Genomic DNA, 15844 nt, shown 5'->3' with positions numbered 1-15844 from the left:
CCGGGCCTCCCCCCCCGCCGCGCTCCTCCGCTCACCTTCCCCGCCACCCACGGGCGGCGCGTCCCCGCGGCCTTAACCTGCGCAGGTGTGGTCTCGGCCAGCCTGGGGGGTGGGGCGAGAGGGCAGCGCCGCCGGGTGGGCGGGGCGACGCCCGGAGGCGCGGGGCTGTGGGGCTGTGGGACCCCGGAGGGAGGTGGCACCGGGGACGGGAGGTGGGGGTGGGGGGAGGGGAAGGTGACTGCGTTTCTTTGTTAAATTTTAGATTAAACTATCCATCCCCTGCCCCCATTTAAAAAAAAAAAGTGTTGCGTGGATGACACGTATTGCAGCTGCACGTTGTTGCTCTCCGTTTTACCCGCCGCGGAAGTCTTAATTCGCTCGCTTTTTTCACGGCTGATTCTCTACTTCGGGTGATCCGTTGCCAGAAACTCACACAAAATATAAATCTGGCCCCGGCCACTCCTGTCACCCTGGGTGTGGGTATCTGAGACGCCGCTATGGCCAGCTCAGGTTGGCAGGCAGCGAGAGCAGCGCAGTGGGAGCGGGGACGGGCGGCCCCACTCGCTCCGGGGTGACAGCCAATTTCTGCAGGGTGCCCTCAGCTCACTGCGGACCGCAAGGGCCCCGATAGATTAGATTAGCTCCCTAGCGCTCATTAGGACTGTCAAGTACCCCCACCCCCTCAAAAGGAAGCCTAGTTTTATCACTCTTGCAAGCCTGGCCTGGAAGAGGAAGTACTAAAATCTCCTCTGCCTTTCCTTTTTGCTCTGTCATCTGAGTTGGGCCAATCCCCAAGTTGAGACAGCTTCTCCTCCAGAAAGGGGGTGTGGGGGGGGCGGGGAGGGGGGAAGAGGACAAAACTAATTTTGTAAGACCTTCGGTGGTGTAAAAAAAAAAAACAAACAAAACAAAAACCCTGCAGCGATGTCATATTTAACAGTAAGAGCCTGAACGCTTCCCAAGTTCAGGAACAAGGCAACTATGCTTTCACACTCTTTTTATTCAACACAGTCCTGGGAGGTCCAGCCACCGCCCATAAAGCAAAACAGAGAAAAGCCATACAACTTGTGAAGGAAGAACTAAATCCGCCCTATGTTCATGAGACACGGTTGTGTTCATTGAAAGTCCCAAGAAATCTATGGAAAAAACCAAAACTAGAACTAGTGAGCGCAGCAAGGTCACAGGCTACAAGATCAACACATAAAAATCAATTGAATTTCTACATACTAACAATGAATATGTGACAAGTGATATTACAAATAATACTATGATCGACTGCAAAGAAAATGATGTAGATATAAACTTAGGAGAACATGTACATGATCTGGATGCTGAAAATTACAGTATGTGGGTGAAATGAAAGAAAAATAGACATCTCGTGTTTATGCACTGGAAGACCCAACATGGGAAAGTTCTCAGTCCTCCCGAGATTGAGCTCTATCTTTAATACAATTCCTACCGAGATCCCAACAAGTTGTTTTTAAAGTTTATTTATTTTGAGAGAGAGAGCACACACATGAGAGCATGAGTGGGGGAGGGGGAGGGCGAGAGACTCCCAAGCAGGTTCAGCACTGTTAGCACAGAACCTAATTCAAGGCTCAAACTCAAGAACCATGAGATCATGACCCAAGCCCAGGTCAGTTGGTCAACTGACTGAACCACCCAAGTCCCCCCTAACAAGGTTTTCTGTAGACAAGATGAGCTCATTCTTAAATTTATATGGAAAGGCACAGGCTGTAGAATAGCTAACAGTCTTGAAAATGATGAAGTAGGAGTAGTTAGTACTGTGTGGAACCGATAGTAGGATACACACATAATCAACAGAAACAGAACTAGCAAGAAACCCACGTAAATATGTCAGACTGAAGAAGGTGCAAAACAGTGTGTAATCAGACACGGGTAGGCAAAAAAATAAACCTCAACCTCAATGCAAGCCTCACACCTTATAAAAAAATGAACTCAAATTGGGTCATGGACTCAAAAATACAATGGAGAACTATAAAACTTCTAGGAAAAAAACTTTGGGATCTATTACGAGGCAAAGAGTAAGACTTGATATCAAAAAGCATGATCCATCGAAAGTAAAATTAACAAATTGGACCTCATTAAAATTAAAAATGTCTGCTTGGCAACAGACCCTATTAAAAGGATGAAAAGACACGGGACAGAACAGGAGAAGATCCTGGTCAAACTGCATAGCCAACAAATGACTAACATTTGGTAGACATAACTCTCAGAAAATCATAGAAAAAGAAAAGAATTCAGTTAGGATATGAAAAAGACAGACAAATGGCAACAAGCACATGAAAAGATGTTTGACAACATGAGCCATCAGGGAAATGCAAATTAAAACCACAGTGACCTGTGATTACACACCTATTAGAACGGCCCAAATAAAAATAAACACCACACGCTGGTGAGGACGAGCACTTCTGTGGGGATGGCAAATTGTATCACTGTTTTGGAAAACAACTCGGCAGTTTCTTACGAAACTAAACACGCAGCTGCTACATGACGCATCATTTGCAGTCTTGGGCATTTATCCTGGGAAACGAAAACTTCTGTTTACGTGAAAGTCTGTATACCATGTTCATAGACGTTTCCTTTGCAATAGCCCAAACCGGAAATAACAGATGCCATTCAGCAGGCAATTGGCTAAACAAAGTATGTGAACGAAAGTATTCAGCAACCGAAAGGAATGAATTATTGATACAACCACTTGCATGAATGTCCAAGGAATTAGGATGAATGGAAGAAACCAATCCCCAAAAGTTACATACTGTGTTACTCCATTGATATAACGTTCCTGAAATGACAAAATTGTAGAGGTGGGGAACAGATTAGTGGGTGCAGGAGTCTGAATGGGGTTGGGGGACAGAGGTACCTGTGGCTACAAAGGGGCAGCACGAGGGATCCTTGTGGTGATGGAACCGATCTGCATCTTGACTGAATCAATGTCAACATCCTGCTTGTGATATACTCCATTTTTCCTCCCAGAGTCAAGCCAAGCTGATTTAATTGTGTGCAGGAAATGACAAAGTGGGTTAATTTTTTTTAAATCCTTACTGAGATATGATTCACATACCATAAAGATACGTGTTCAGTATATTCACAGAGTTGTTCAACCATCTATGTTTACAACATTTCATCATCCCAAAGAGAAGAAACCCTGTACCCATAGCCGTCACTCCCTGAAGCCCTATTCCCAGCCCTAGGCTGCCACTAACCTATTTTCTGTCTTTACAGATTTGCCTATTCTGACAAATCTCACAGAAGTGGCATTATATAATAGTTTTCAATCTCTAACTTCTTTCTCTCAGCATGCTCTTTTCAAGGCTCATCCGAACTGTAACACGGATCAACACTTCCTTTCTTTTTATTGCTGAGTAATATTCCATTGTACGCATACGCCACATTTGGTCATCCACTCATCAGCTGATGGACGGTTAGGTGTTCTCCCCCTTTTGGCTATTGTGAATATTGTTGCTATAAACATCCATGTACAAGTAATCTGTGTGGATTTACGTTTTCATTTCTCTTGGGTATAGACCCAGGAATGGAATTTCTGGGTCATATGGTCCCTCTATATTTAACGTTTTGAGAAATTGCCAAACTGGTTTCCACAGTGGCTGTACCTTTTTACATTTTCACTAGCAATGTGTGGGGGCGTCAGTTTCTCCAGCACTCTAGTTTTGGAAGATGTTACCCTTGGGGGAAAGTAGGTAGAGGGCACACGTATCTTCCACTGTATGCGAATCTACAATAAGCTCAAAATAAAAACCTTCATTAAAAAAAAAGCACAGGGTACACAGTGGAAGTGTCAATCATCCTAATTTTTGACAAGTCTACATTTTAATTTCTTGCAGTAACTGTAGTATAATTGTAAAAACCAATCCCTAATTGGCATTTCTTAGGGGTATCTTCAATTTCACCTGTACTCCTGATGTGCTGTTTTGGGGGAGAAACAGGGCATGAGTGGGAGTATGGATTTCCAGAGGCTGTGAGCTTGCAAACGTCCTGTACCTGTTACTGTTGAAGCTGGTAGAGAATAAAACTTAGAACAGATTAATGTTAGTTTCTCAGATTTCACTTCACTTTGGTACTGGGTGTGCCGGAGAAGACTAAGAGAAAAACGTCTCTGGACTATATGTTAGGGGCCAGAATTTATTTTCACGGGTTGCTTTCACTACTAGGACAAACTGTACATCTCCCAGATGACACTGTCCTCTAGAACATGCCAGGTCCGTTTCAGGAATGCGAGGGGCTGCAGAGCTGTCCGGGTACTGACTTGACGGCAGGGTCAAATGAGTGACGGATTAGTTGGCGCAAATGAAGTTGATTGCTAGCTGCCCTTTCATGATGATGTTTTGTTAGAGTCTCAACTGACTTCTACGCCAGAGTGGGTGCCAGCTATTTCGGGGAGGCGGTGAAGCCAGGAGAAGGAAGGTTTCAGGCAGTGTTCTGCATGCAGAGAAGGGGCATGCAGGGGTGCCTGGGGGGCTCAGTCGGTTAAGCGTCCATCTTCAGCTCAGGTCATGATCTCGTGGTCTGTAGGTTCGAGCCCTGTCTCAGGCTCTGTGCTGACAGCTGGGAGCCCGGAGGCCGGAGGCTGCTTCGCGTTCTGTGTCTCCCTCTCTCTCTGCCCCTCCCCTGCTCGTGCTCTTTCTCTTTCTCTCAAAAACAAAAGAAAAAAGAAAAACAAGAAGGGGGTTGCATGTATGATGCCACCTCAACTCTCTCGAGAACTAAAGTGGCAGATCACTGGAGAGAGGTGCTGGGTGCTCCCAGCTGCAGAGCTCCGTATTTCTACCATATTCCATCGGCTTCCGCAGCCAGTCTGGGCGGCTGCACTCCGGCGTGAGGGGACGGAACAGCAGCTGGAGTTGCACTTTACTGAATGTCTGAAAACCATGGGGCCATTACCAGCGTGACTTGCTGGTGGGTGAAAAATGCTAAATTATTAAGGTTCGCCTAACACAGCTGTGCCTCGGTGCAGCAAAATACAGTACTTTGAGCAACTGCTGGACAGGAATGCTTAATCATAAAATGACAGCCAAAAAGCTTTCCTTTATGCACTGAGCTTGGATATAGGAGTTCACTTTACCTTTTATTTTATCTTAAAAAGCCACTGCAAGAAATAAATCAACCTTAAATACTGGATAAGTGGCTCCTGCTAATTTAGCGTTTGGAAACCTGCAGCGTTGATGTCCCCATACCCCGCCATCCCCCCACTGCTGCCTTAAAGGTGTCTCTGTGTGGAAGGGGCGGTGGGATGGGGGCGCCCACTGGCGCCAGGACAGCATCTGCCTCTCCTGCTACTTGCTCTGCTCTCGGGTCAGCTTTTTTTTTTTTTTAATAGTTCATTGCCAAGTTGGTTTCCATATAACACCCAGTGCTCACCCCCCCCACCCCCCTTCCCTATTCCCCTCCCCCTTCAGCCCTCAGTTTGTTCTCAGTATTCAGGAGTCTCTCATGATTTGCCTCCCTCCCTCTCCCTGACTCTTTTCCCCCCTTTCTCTCCCCCATGGTCCTCTGTTAAGTTTCTCCTGTTAGACCTATGAGTGCTAACATATGGTACCTGTCCTTCTCCGCCTTACTTATTTCACTTAGCATGACACCTTCAAGGTCCATCCATGTTGCTACGAATGGCCAGATTTCATTCTTTCTCATTGCCATGTAGTCCTCCATTGTATAGATAAACCACATCTTCTTGATCCACTCATCAGGTGATGGACATTTAGGCTCTTTCCATGATTTGGCTATTGTTGACATTGCTGCTATGACCATTGGGGTACATGTGCCCCTATGCATCAGCACTTCTGTATCCCTTGGGTAGATCCCTAGCAGTGCTATTGCTGGGACATAGGGGAGTTCTACTGATAGTTTTTTGAGGAGCCTCTACACTGTTTTCCAGAGCGGCTGCACCATTTACATTCCCACCAGCAGTGTGCACGGAACACCTCCCAGCTTCAGCCACAGGCTCACCGCAAGCCTGAGCTCCAGACTGCCTCCGGGTCTGCTCCACTTGAATCTTCTATGGACAATTCAAACTCGCCCACCTAAAGTACCTCTTGAGTCCTCTCCGCCTGTCTTCGTGACCTTGGAGGCCACCCTGGTCCACGGCTTCCACTGTCTTGTTTTGCCTCATCTTGTGCCGGAACCACAATGACCTTTCAAATCCCCAGGCTGTTGTGGCTACTCCCCAGTTTCGAACCCACCAGCCACTCTAGGGACCTTTAGGAATGCCGTGTGAGCTCCTCAGCTCAGAGCAGGGGTCCGATCTGTTCGTTTCTTCATCATGTCTGGCCCATTGCCTCTGAGCTCCCCCACACTTGGCTCTTGATGCACGCATGGTTCCTGCTCCGTGCACTGCGGGTGTGAACATGCTGGCCCCTCCCCCCACCTCTGACACTTGGCTCCTTCAGCCTTATTCCTTTAAGCAGGAGTCTTCTTTTTTAAAACAATTTTTTGGTTTTATTTTTTGAGACAGAGAGAGCACGAGTTGGGGAGGGGCAGGAAGAGAGGGAGACACAGAATCTGAAGCAGGCTTCAGGCTCTGAGCTGTCGGCACAGAGCCCGATGCAGGGCTCCAACTCACGAACCGTGAGATCAGGACCTGAGCTGAAGTTGATGCTTAACCGACTGAGCCACCCAGGTGCCCCTAAGCGTGAGCCTTAAGAGAAAGGCTCAGTCTTCACCAGGAAGCCTTTCCTGAATCATGACCTTGTCCACTGCTCACCTGGTTAATTGCCTCTCTTAACCCACATACTTCTATAAGGCATTTAACACAGGGCTGGGAATTACTTTGCTGTCTCCCCAAATCCTGTAAACTCTTTGAAGTCTGATCATCACTGTATGGGCTGTGCATGGCACATAGTAGGCCTTCCAAAAATACTTGAATGAAGTGACTTGTTCATTATTAGCAAATCAGTGAAAACTATGGCAGGTAAACAATTGGTTCTGATAGCATTCGGGGGTTCGGCGTTGATTTCATTCCATTTACTCATGTTTCTTCTGGACCTCATTGCTGTTTACAAATGATTACAGCTGCTTTCCTCTGAGCGCTAGAACTGACATTTAGAAGAAAAAAGAAATGTGCCTATGCTAAGAAATGGTGGCAGCAAACATTTTTATTTTAATAAACTCCTTCCGCGCACAAGAATTGCCCAAGGCACTTGACATCCTAGTTTGTAAATTAGTAGGGGTCCCCACCCTATAGCTTTAATTTCTGTAAGTGAAAACAATTGATTTAAAAAAATTTTTTTAAGTTTATCTCTTTTGCCGGGGGAGGGGCAGAGAGAGATGGAGACATAGAATTCGAAGCAGGCTCCAGGCTCCCAGCTGTCAGCACAGAAACTGATGCTGGGCTCAAACCCATCAACTGTGAGATCATGACCTGAGACAAAGTCCGATTCTTAACTGACTGAGCCACCCAGGTGCCCAAACAACTGATTTTTTTAAAAAGTGGTATAGAAATTCGACAAAAAAGTCAAAAACTTAGGATATTTAACAGAATAGCTATTCATTCTTCTGATCCACTTCAATCAGGATATTTGGGGGGAAAAGGCTTTGTTTATTTTGATACTTTTCCAAATAATAATATCGGATGCTACAAAAGAAACTCAGTTCCTCCCAAACATTTGCTTATGATTTCCTTTCAAGAGTATTTATTCCGCAGTATCTTTTTCAGAGTGGCAACCTATTTCTACAGTTAAAGTTAGATGAAAACCTGTTCCAGAGAGGCTCCTGGCTACCTCAGTAAGAAAGCATGCAGCTCCTGATCTTGGGGCTGTGCGTTCGAGACCCACATTGGGTGAGAGCTTACCTTAAAAGTAAATAAATAAAAAAGATTTCATTAGAAAATGAACTAAACCAAAAAAGTCCCCTTTGCCTGGATTCTTTCTGTTAAACTATCTTCTAACTTTCAAAATGTAGACAATGTTAAGGTTTTGAAGATGGACATTGAGCCAAATATTTAATATGTGCCACGCGCCAGGCACCATGTAGGTGGGTCAATAAAATATATGCTGTGATTAGAAATTCACATCAAAGGTAAGAAGTGGGAACCTTAACACACACAAAGGATTAGTCTGTTACTCTTCAAATCCCACGTCTGTGGAGATCAGCAGTTAGGGTCTGAAATATGTATTTCTCTTGCTTTTCACAAGTAAACCCAAATTCGCTTTTATTTTTTGCTAACCAAAATATTTTATTCTTAGGTTTGTGTTTGACATGACTTACTGGGAGCTAAATATATTCTGTTCTCTTGGTAATTCTTGCTGTCCCATAATACTTTGCAAATAAAAAAAAATAAGTTTTGCTCAGTAAGTTCAATTAACCTTTCAATTCTTAGTGCGTCAAGCCAAAAACTTTTTGCTGTGTTTCTATTACGAAGTGACACAAAACGGGGTGCCTGGCTGGCTCCGTCAGTGGATCTCAGGGCTGTGAGTTCAAGTTCCACAAGGGTGTGGAGATTACTTAAAAATAAAATCTTAAAAATTTTTAAAATATTTTTTAAACGTTTATTTATTTTTGGAAGACAGAGAGACAGAGCATGAGCAGGGGAGGGTCAGAGAGAGGGAGACACAGAATCTGAAGCAGGCTCTGTGCTAACAGCTCAGAGCCAGAGGCGGGGCTTGAACTCACGAACCGTAAGAGCATGACCTGAGCCAAAGTCGGCCATTTGGCCCACTGAGCCACCCAGGCGCCCCAAAAATAAAATCTTAAAAAAAGCAACATAAAAAAATGAGACAAAGTCCCACAATGGCTTTTTTTGCCGTTTTCTACTCTTTCTCTTACAATTGGCCTAGTCATTGGCCCTTCCCAGCACAGATCAATGATAATAGATTTTCAGTCTTTTTAATTCCTTTGCTTATAGAAACTCTGGTTAGACATTGGTGAAAATTTGCAGAAATGATTAACAGACTACTTCCATTTTTCTGCTGTGTTCTACATAAAGCGCTCAGAGGAAAGTATTAATAGTCAAGCCAAAATCAAAGTGACTTGTTAATTCTTCTGTTGCCTCTTCTGCACTTGGCTTTGAGGAATCTGGTGATCTTTATTCACTATTGACAATATCATGTAGCCAATCAGGAGGGTTAATGTGAACTGGGGACACAGAGCCAACCAATTAAATGTAGATGCAGGACCTGCAGACCTCAAGTTATGAATCTTTTAAGAAAGGTACTTTGTGTCTCTTTTTATTGATAAAATTTACCTATAACAAAGAAAGATACTCGGTATCTCATTTTTATTGATAAAATTTACCTACAATAAATGGTATCCATTTCAAGTGTGCAATCTGATGAGTCAACAAAAAATCACCACAACGTCAAGACACGGACATTTCTATTACCCCAGACATTTCCTCGCACCCTTTGTGGTTCATCCCTCCTTCCTTCTGGTGTCTCAGGCAATCAGTGATCTAGTTTTTGCTACTACCATAGACATTTTCCAGAATTTTATATACATGGAAGCATTCGGGAGACACTGTTTTGTACCTGGATTATTTCACTTAGTGTATTGATTTTGAGGCTCATTCATATTGCAGAGTCCACCCGCAGTTTGCTCATTTTTGCTGCTGGGTAGTACTCCAAGGCATGGATGTGCCCACATTTTGTTTCACCTGTTGATGGAGTTTGGAATGTTTCGTACTTCTGACCGTGGTGAATAAAGCTGCTAAAAACAAACACGGGCAAACCTTTGCATGGGCAGTTTCAGTCCTCTTGGATAAACAGCAAAGGGTAGAATGACGGGGTCATGTGGGAGGTGCATGTTTAACATGAGAAGCAGTGTCGTCTTACGTTTCAGCATCTGAGAACTCCAGATGTTTCAGATCCTCATCAACACTTGGTACCATCCTTTATTTTCTTCTTTGTTTTTAGTCATGCTAGTGTGTGGGTGCACGTGATGGTTTCTCCTTGTGATTTTAATTTGCATTTCACTGAGGCCTGATGATATCTTTTTATGTGTTTATTGGCTATTCATGTATCTTCTATAGGGAAGTGCCTGTACAAACCTTTTGCCCATTTTTGGATTGAGTTTCTTTTGTTTTCCTTTTTTCTTCAAAAAAATTTTTAATGTTCATTTATTTTTTGAAGGAGAGAGAGACAGAGCATGAGTGGGAGACAAAGAGGGGCAGGGAGAGGGGGACACACAGAATCCGAAGCAGGCTCCAGGCTCCCAGCTGTCAGCACAGAGCCCGACGCAGAGCTCGAAGTCATGAGCTGTGAGATCATGACCTGAGCCGGTGTCGGACGCTTAACTGACTGAGCCCCCCAGGTGCCCCTGATTGGATTTCTTTTGTTCATAGTGAGTTGTATGAATGTGACAGGAGACTCTGAGATGGCCCCTGATGATCCCTACCTCTTGGTACTCGTGTTCTTGTGTCATTCCCTCTCCCTGAGTGTAAGCTGGACCTTACTTCGAACCAACAGAACAAGCAAAGGTGATGGATATCACTGTCATGATTGGGCCATAGAACGCTGCGACTTCTGTCTTACATCAGACTCTGTCCCTTGGCTTTGATGGAGCAAGCTGCCATGCAGGAAAGGCCCACATGGCAGGGAACTGAGGCCCTCTGTCCAGCAGTCTGCAAGGAGCTGAATCCTGCCGTTTGCCACAGGACCTTGGAGATGGATCCTTCCCCAGCTGGGGGTTCAGGCCTGACCCTCTGTCGGATACATGGATCGTGAAGTTATCCTGTTCGTGCTATGCTTTTTCATATTCCTAGCCGTGTCTTCCAAAGAGCTAAATTCAAAAATTTTTGATGAGATCCAATTTATCCTTTCATGATTTATGCATTTTATGTCCTAAGAACTCTTTGTCCCCTGGCCCCTAAGACAATGAAGATTTTCTTCAGTGTTTCCTTCTAGAATGTTTTTCATTTAGGTCTCTGATCTATTTTGGTTTAATTTCTTATTATGATGTACGGTGAGAGTTTAGGTTTATTTTTTCCCTCATACTGATATCTCATTGTTCCACATTGCGTATTAAAAAGACTTTATTAGGGCACGTGGGTGACTCAGTCTGTTAAGCATCGGACTTTGGCTCAGGTCATGATCTCTGTGCTGACAGCTCAGAGCCTGGAGCTGCTTCAGATTCTGTGTCTCCCTCTCTCTCTGCCCCCATCCCCTGACTCATGTTCTGTCTGTCTCTCTCTCAAAAGTAAATAAATATTGAAAAAATTAAAGGACTTTATTTTCCCAAATGAAAATAAAAGATTGTCTTGGCCTCTTTATCTAAGGTCAACCTACCATACACGGGCGTCTGTCCCCAGCCTCTCTGTTCTGTTCAGTGATCTGAATCTAGACTTTCGTCATGACCACGCATTCTTTTAAAAAAATTTTTTTTAAAACATTTATTCATTTTTGAGAGACAGAGACAGTACGAATAGGGGAGGGGCAGAAAGAGAGGGAGACACAGAACCGGAAGCAGGCTCCAGGCTCTGAGCCGTCAGGAGAGATCCTGACATGGGGCTCGAATCCACAAAGCGCGAGATCATGACCTGAGCCAAAGTCAGACGGACACTCAACTGACTGAGCCACCTGGGTGCTCCATAACCACCCTTTCTTGATTATTGTAGCTCTGTAGTTAGTCTTGAAATCAGGTGTTTGGAATTCTCTAACTTTGTTCTTCATTTAAAAAAATTAGGGGCGCCTCGGTGGCTCCGTTGGTTGAGCGTCCAACTTCAGCTCAGGTCATGATCTCAGAGTTCATGGGTTCAAGCCCCACATCAGGCTCTTCACTAACAGCTCAGAGCCTAGAGTCTGCTTCAGATTCTGTGTCTCCCTCTCTCTGCCCCTCCCCCCCACCTTTTAAAAAATAAACATTAAAGAAGTTTTTTTAAAAAATTGCTTCGTCTGCATTTGCACATATACTTGAGAATAAGAGAAAGCCTCCTGGAATTTTGGTTGGGATTCCATTTTATCTGGTGGTCAATTTGGGAAGAATTCACATCTTAACAATGTTAGGCCTCCAGTTCAGGACGGTGGTTTATCTTTCTGCTCATTTGTGTTTTCTGTGGTTTCTCTCCGTAACCTTTTGTGGTTTTCAGGGTAGGGGCCCTACACATCTTCCACTAAATTTATTCCTAAGTATCTTCTGTTGCATTTTTTGATGCTTTTGTAAGTGAAACTGTTTTTCACATTTCATTTACTAATTGTTTGCTGTTAGCATCTAAAGATATAATTGATTTTTGTATATTAGCTTCATGCCCTGTGACTTTGATAAATTTACTTGTAAGTTCTAATGGCTGTTTTGTGGATTAGTTAGGACTTTCTACTTAAGGATTCACGTCATCTAGCGCCTTTTCTCTTGACTTTATGTTGTGGTTCCCCATAACTGTGTAAGTTTACCTATTCCTGTATGTTTAGTGCATTACACGTACACTCTGATTCTTATCTAAATGTATTATTTTATGTATTCCTTAAGTCAGAAAATATAGTATTCCTCATACTCTACATGATGTTATATATGTAATATACATACATGTGTATATATAATGACTTATGTGATTATGAATTACATATGTATGAATCTATGTGTGTCTAGGCATAACCACAGAGGCACACATACAGTGTAGACACACATACAATCCCCACTGTAGACTCACTTGCATCCCCTCATTAGTCCCCCCAGGGTGTGGCCCATTATACTACGTTGTAGTGGACATTTTTCATTGCCTATGTGGCATCCACTCCTCTACCAACTTCTTTCCGAGAACAGTCCTCCATTTTGTCCCAGCCTACACCTTTCCCTTACATGAATCACAACGGGGACAATATTTCTTACTGTCCTGGAGAAAAAGCAAGGGCTGTGGTTGAAGAGAATCAGCGCCGGCGCACAGGCAAGCACGCCCCCCACCGCCACCCCGTTCTGGCCCGAGAGCGCATAGCCTTGACTGCTATTGAGGACCAGCCTTCAGATGAAGCCAGGGCTGAGCCAGAGAAAGGACTTGGGTCCTCAGTGACATCACTGAGCAGGCCTGTACCTTCCCCCCCCCCCCCGGGCCTGTCCTACTTCTGCACGTGTAACCCGAGACAGTAGATGTCTTTATCCTTCTTCAAGCCACTTTGAGTCGCAGTTTTCTGTTACTTTGAGCCAAAAACATCCTACAAGGTATTTGGGAATTCTAGCAGATCTAGGCCCTGCCCTTGGGAGGTGATATGCTAATTAGGGGGAGGTTTTAGCCTAATTGGGAAAACAGCATTTCTGCATATATAACACTGTCAAAAATGACAATGTAGTTTAAATAAAAAACAAAAACACACACACACACAAGGCAACTCTACAGCAACCGCAGAGCGCACGCAAATGCTAAGGATCATTAGATGTCCCGCTTCCTTCAGGAGGCATGTTGAGGCAGATTTAAAGGAAACAACGGAAGGAGGAAGAGCTGGAGAGGGAGACACCTGCTGAACACAGCCGGCCAATGGCCTTGATCTGAGAGTCGAGTGTCCCCGTACAGACATTAAGGATAGATCGCTGGAGACCCCTGGGAGCCAAGGGGATGGGATTAGATTTCACGCGGTAGGATACGAGGAGGAGAATGTAACTTCCTCCGACTGCTCTGACCATATCGAAAGACCTTACTTCCAGTGGAGAGTGCAAAAGGATGGATATGGGAGAGGCTGGAATCAGCAAGAATGTTTACGATGTCTTTACCATGAATGTACCAATTAGGCAAGCTACTCTGAGAAGTATCGCAGAGACAAAAAGTAGTTTGGACTTGGTATTTCAAGGGATTACGAAATAAACAGAAGAGTCTAGGACATCAGGGAAAATGGATAGGATGAGCCCACTGTGGTAAGAAGACAGAAGAAATCCCGGGGTACACCTGCTGAGTTTCGGGCGTTGATGGGCTGTCCAAGAGGGAGCTTTGGCAGGTAACTTGGGTCGCTGTGAGGGAGAGAAGGCGCAGGAGGTGTGCGGTCGGTTGGGCAAGACGGGAAGGGCCTGGACTCATCAGGTCTGCTTTCCATCAGTCAGGCGCCATTCTGTCCTATGTCCCTGCAACATGACTTACAATGTACTTTAGGTTGAGCGTCCGACTCTTGATTTTGGCTCAGGTCATGATCTCACTGTTTGTGTCACGGGGAGATCGAGCCCTACATCAGGCTCGGGGCTAACGGCACCAGAGATTCTCCTTGTCTCTCCTCTCCCTCCCCCTCCCCCCTCTCTCTGTCTCCCTCAAAGAAATTAACTTAAAAAAATAAAATAAAATTGACTTAAAAAATGAGTCTTTAGGGACCAACTCCAGGAAATCCGAGGTATGGGTGTCCCAGATATATTTCTTCCCAATGCACAAATATGTAGCTATTAAATGTTCAGACTTATCCCCCTTAAAATCATCCAGCAGACCGTAGCGGTATCCACCCTACACTCCGGGAAACTGGTCTAGGGGAGGAAGAGAAGTCGCACCAGAAGCTGGAACACCAGGGCTGTATCCACACGGGCAAAGGGAGGGGCTTGTAGTGAGGAGATGGGGCTCTCTAGGGAGCAATCAGAGAGGTCAACAGAATGAAGGAGTGACCCTTGCATCTGACACCGAGCGGCCCCTGGTCACCACGGTACAAACATGTCTGCCGCACCAGGAGTTTGAGCAGCCCCCCTGGAAGAAACCAAGTCTAGACCCCTGGGTTAGAAACCATACACTGTGACCCATCATGGGTAATGAAAGTGGTTTAATGTGTTTAGGGGCCCCCGGGGGGCTCAGTCGGTTAAGCGTCCGACTTCAGCTCAGGTCATGATCTCGCGGTTTGTGAGTTCGAGCCCCGCGTCAGGCTCTGTGCTGACAGCTCGGAGCCTGGAGCTGCTTCCGATTCTGTGTCTCCCTCGCTCTCTGGTCCTCCCCCATTAGTGTTCTGTCTTTCTCTTTCTCAAAAATAAATCAACAACAACAACAAAAGGACTAGCTTGGTTTAAAAGGAAGTATCAGAGAAACGTCAATTTGCACTGAGGGTGATCATTGTTTCAAGAAAGCTGTCTTCGTTTTATACAGGCACGTGGGAGGAATGGGTCAAGAGGTTTTCTCATTGCAGCTTGCAGACAAAAACAGGACATAAGGGAAGATGGCGTATAACCCCTGAGCTCCCCGGGTTGGAAGATTCAGTCATACGCATGGGACATTAGTTCCAGGAAGCGCTGCCTGTCACCAAACATGATTAAGTTTCTCCTCACCACAGAGAGAATAGCCAGTGTCTATAAGGAATAAATTAGGCCCGAGGGAAAAATGATTTTGACTCATTCATTTTTAAGGCACAAGTAATAGAGTGAAAAATTGGTCTAGACCAAACTCTTTTGACATGTCAGTTGGTGCTTTTTAAAGGTATATTTAGGGGGGGGCGCCTGGGGGGCTCAGTCAGTTAAGCGTCCACCTTCAGCTCAGGTCATGGTCTCACAGTTCCTGAGTTCGAGCCCCACACTGGGCTCTGTGCTGACAGCACCCAGGTCCTCTGTGCTGGTCTCTCTCTGCCCCTCCCCCGCTTACACGCTTTCTCTTGAAAATAAACAAACATTTAAAAAGACAAGAAAAGGCATATTCAGGCACACAGTGGACATATCTGGGAGGAAAGGTACATGCATGTACAGGTGTGCACACACGGGTGAACACACGCACACACGTATAAGAGTGGTAAGGAATAAAGACTACTTGTTAGCATTTCTACTTTTTTTTCAAACATTAAATATTTTTTAAACACTGGTAACAGTTTTCTTTTCCTGCTGAAAAGGGGGTGGCTAAGAACCCTTTCCCCCCAGGGCATGGCTTGTGTGTTAAGACGGGAACCAAACAGGGGACCCCAATGTGGCTATAGATCCTGTGAAACTCCTCAGTCCCCGCCTC

At 45.0% G+C, this 15844-nt stretch overlaps 1 protein-coding gene across 1 annotated transcript in view; it reads right to left on the bottom strand.

Moving 5' to 3' along the window:
• Nucleotides 1-15844, bottom strand: part of PRKAG2 (protein kinase AMP-activated non-catalytic subunit gamma 2) — a 237386-nt gene that overhangs the window by 48692 nt on the left and 172850 nt on the right. The window contains exon 5 of the mRNA XM_029954381.1: nucleotides 36-173. Coding sequence (XP_029810241.1) covers nucleotides 36-173 — 138 coding nt within the window. The remainder of the gene's footprint in view (nucleotides 1-35; nucleotides 174-15844) is intronic.

Source organism: Suricata suricatta, chromosome 2, assembly GCF_006229205.1.
Source record: "Suricata suricatta isolate VVHF042 chromosome 2, meerkat_22Aug2017_6uvM2_HiC, whole genome shotgun sequence".
In the NCBI taxonomy this organism is placed as follows: Eukaryota; Metazoa; Chordata; class Mammalia; order Carnivora; family Herpestidae; genus Suricata; species Suricata suricatta.
This window is presented reverse-complemented; position numbering and strand designations above follow the sequence as displayed.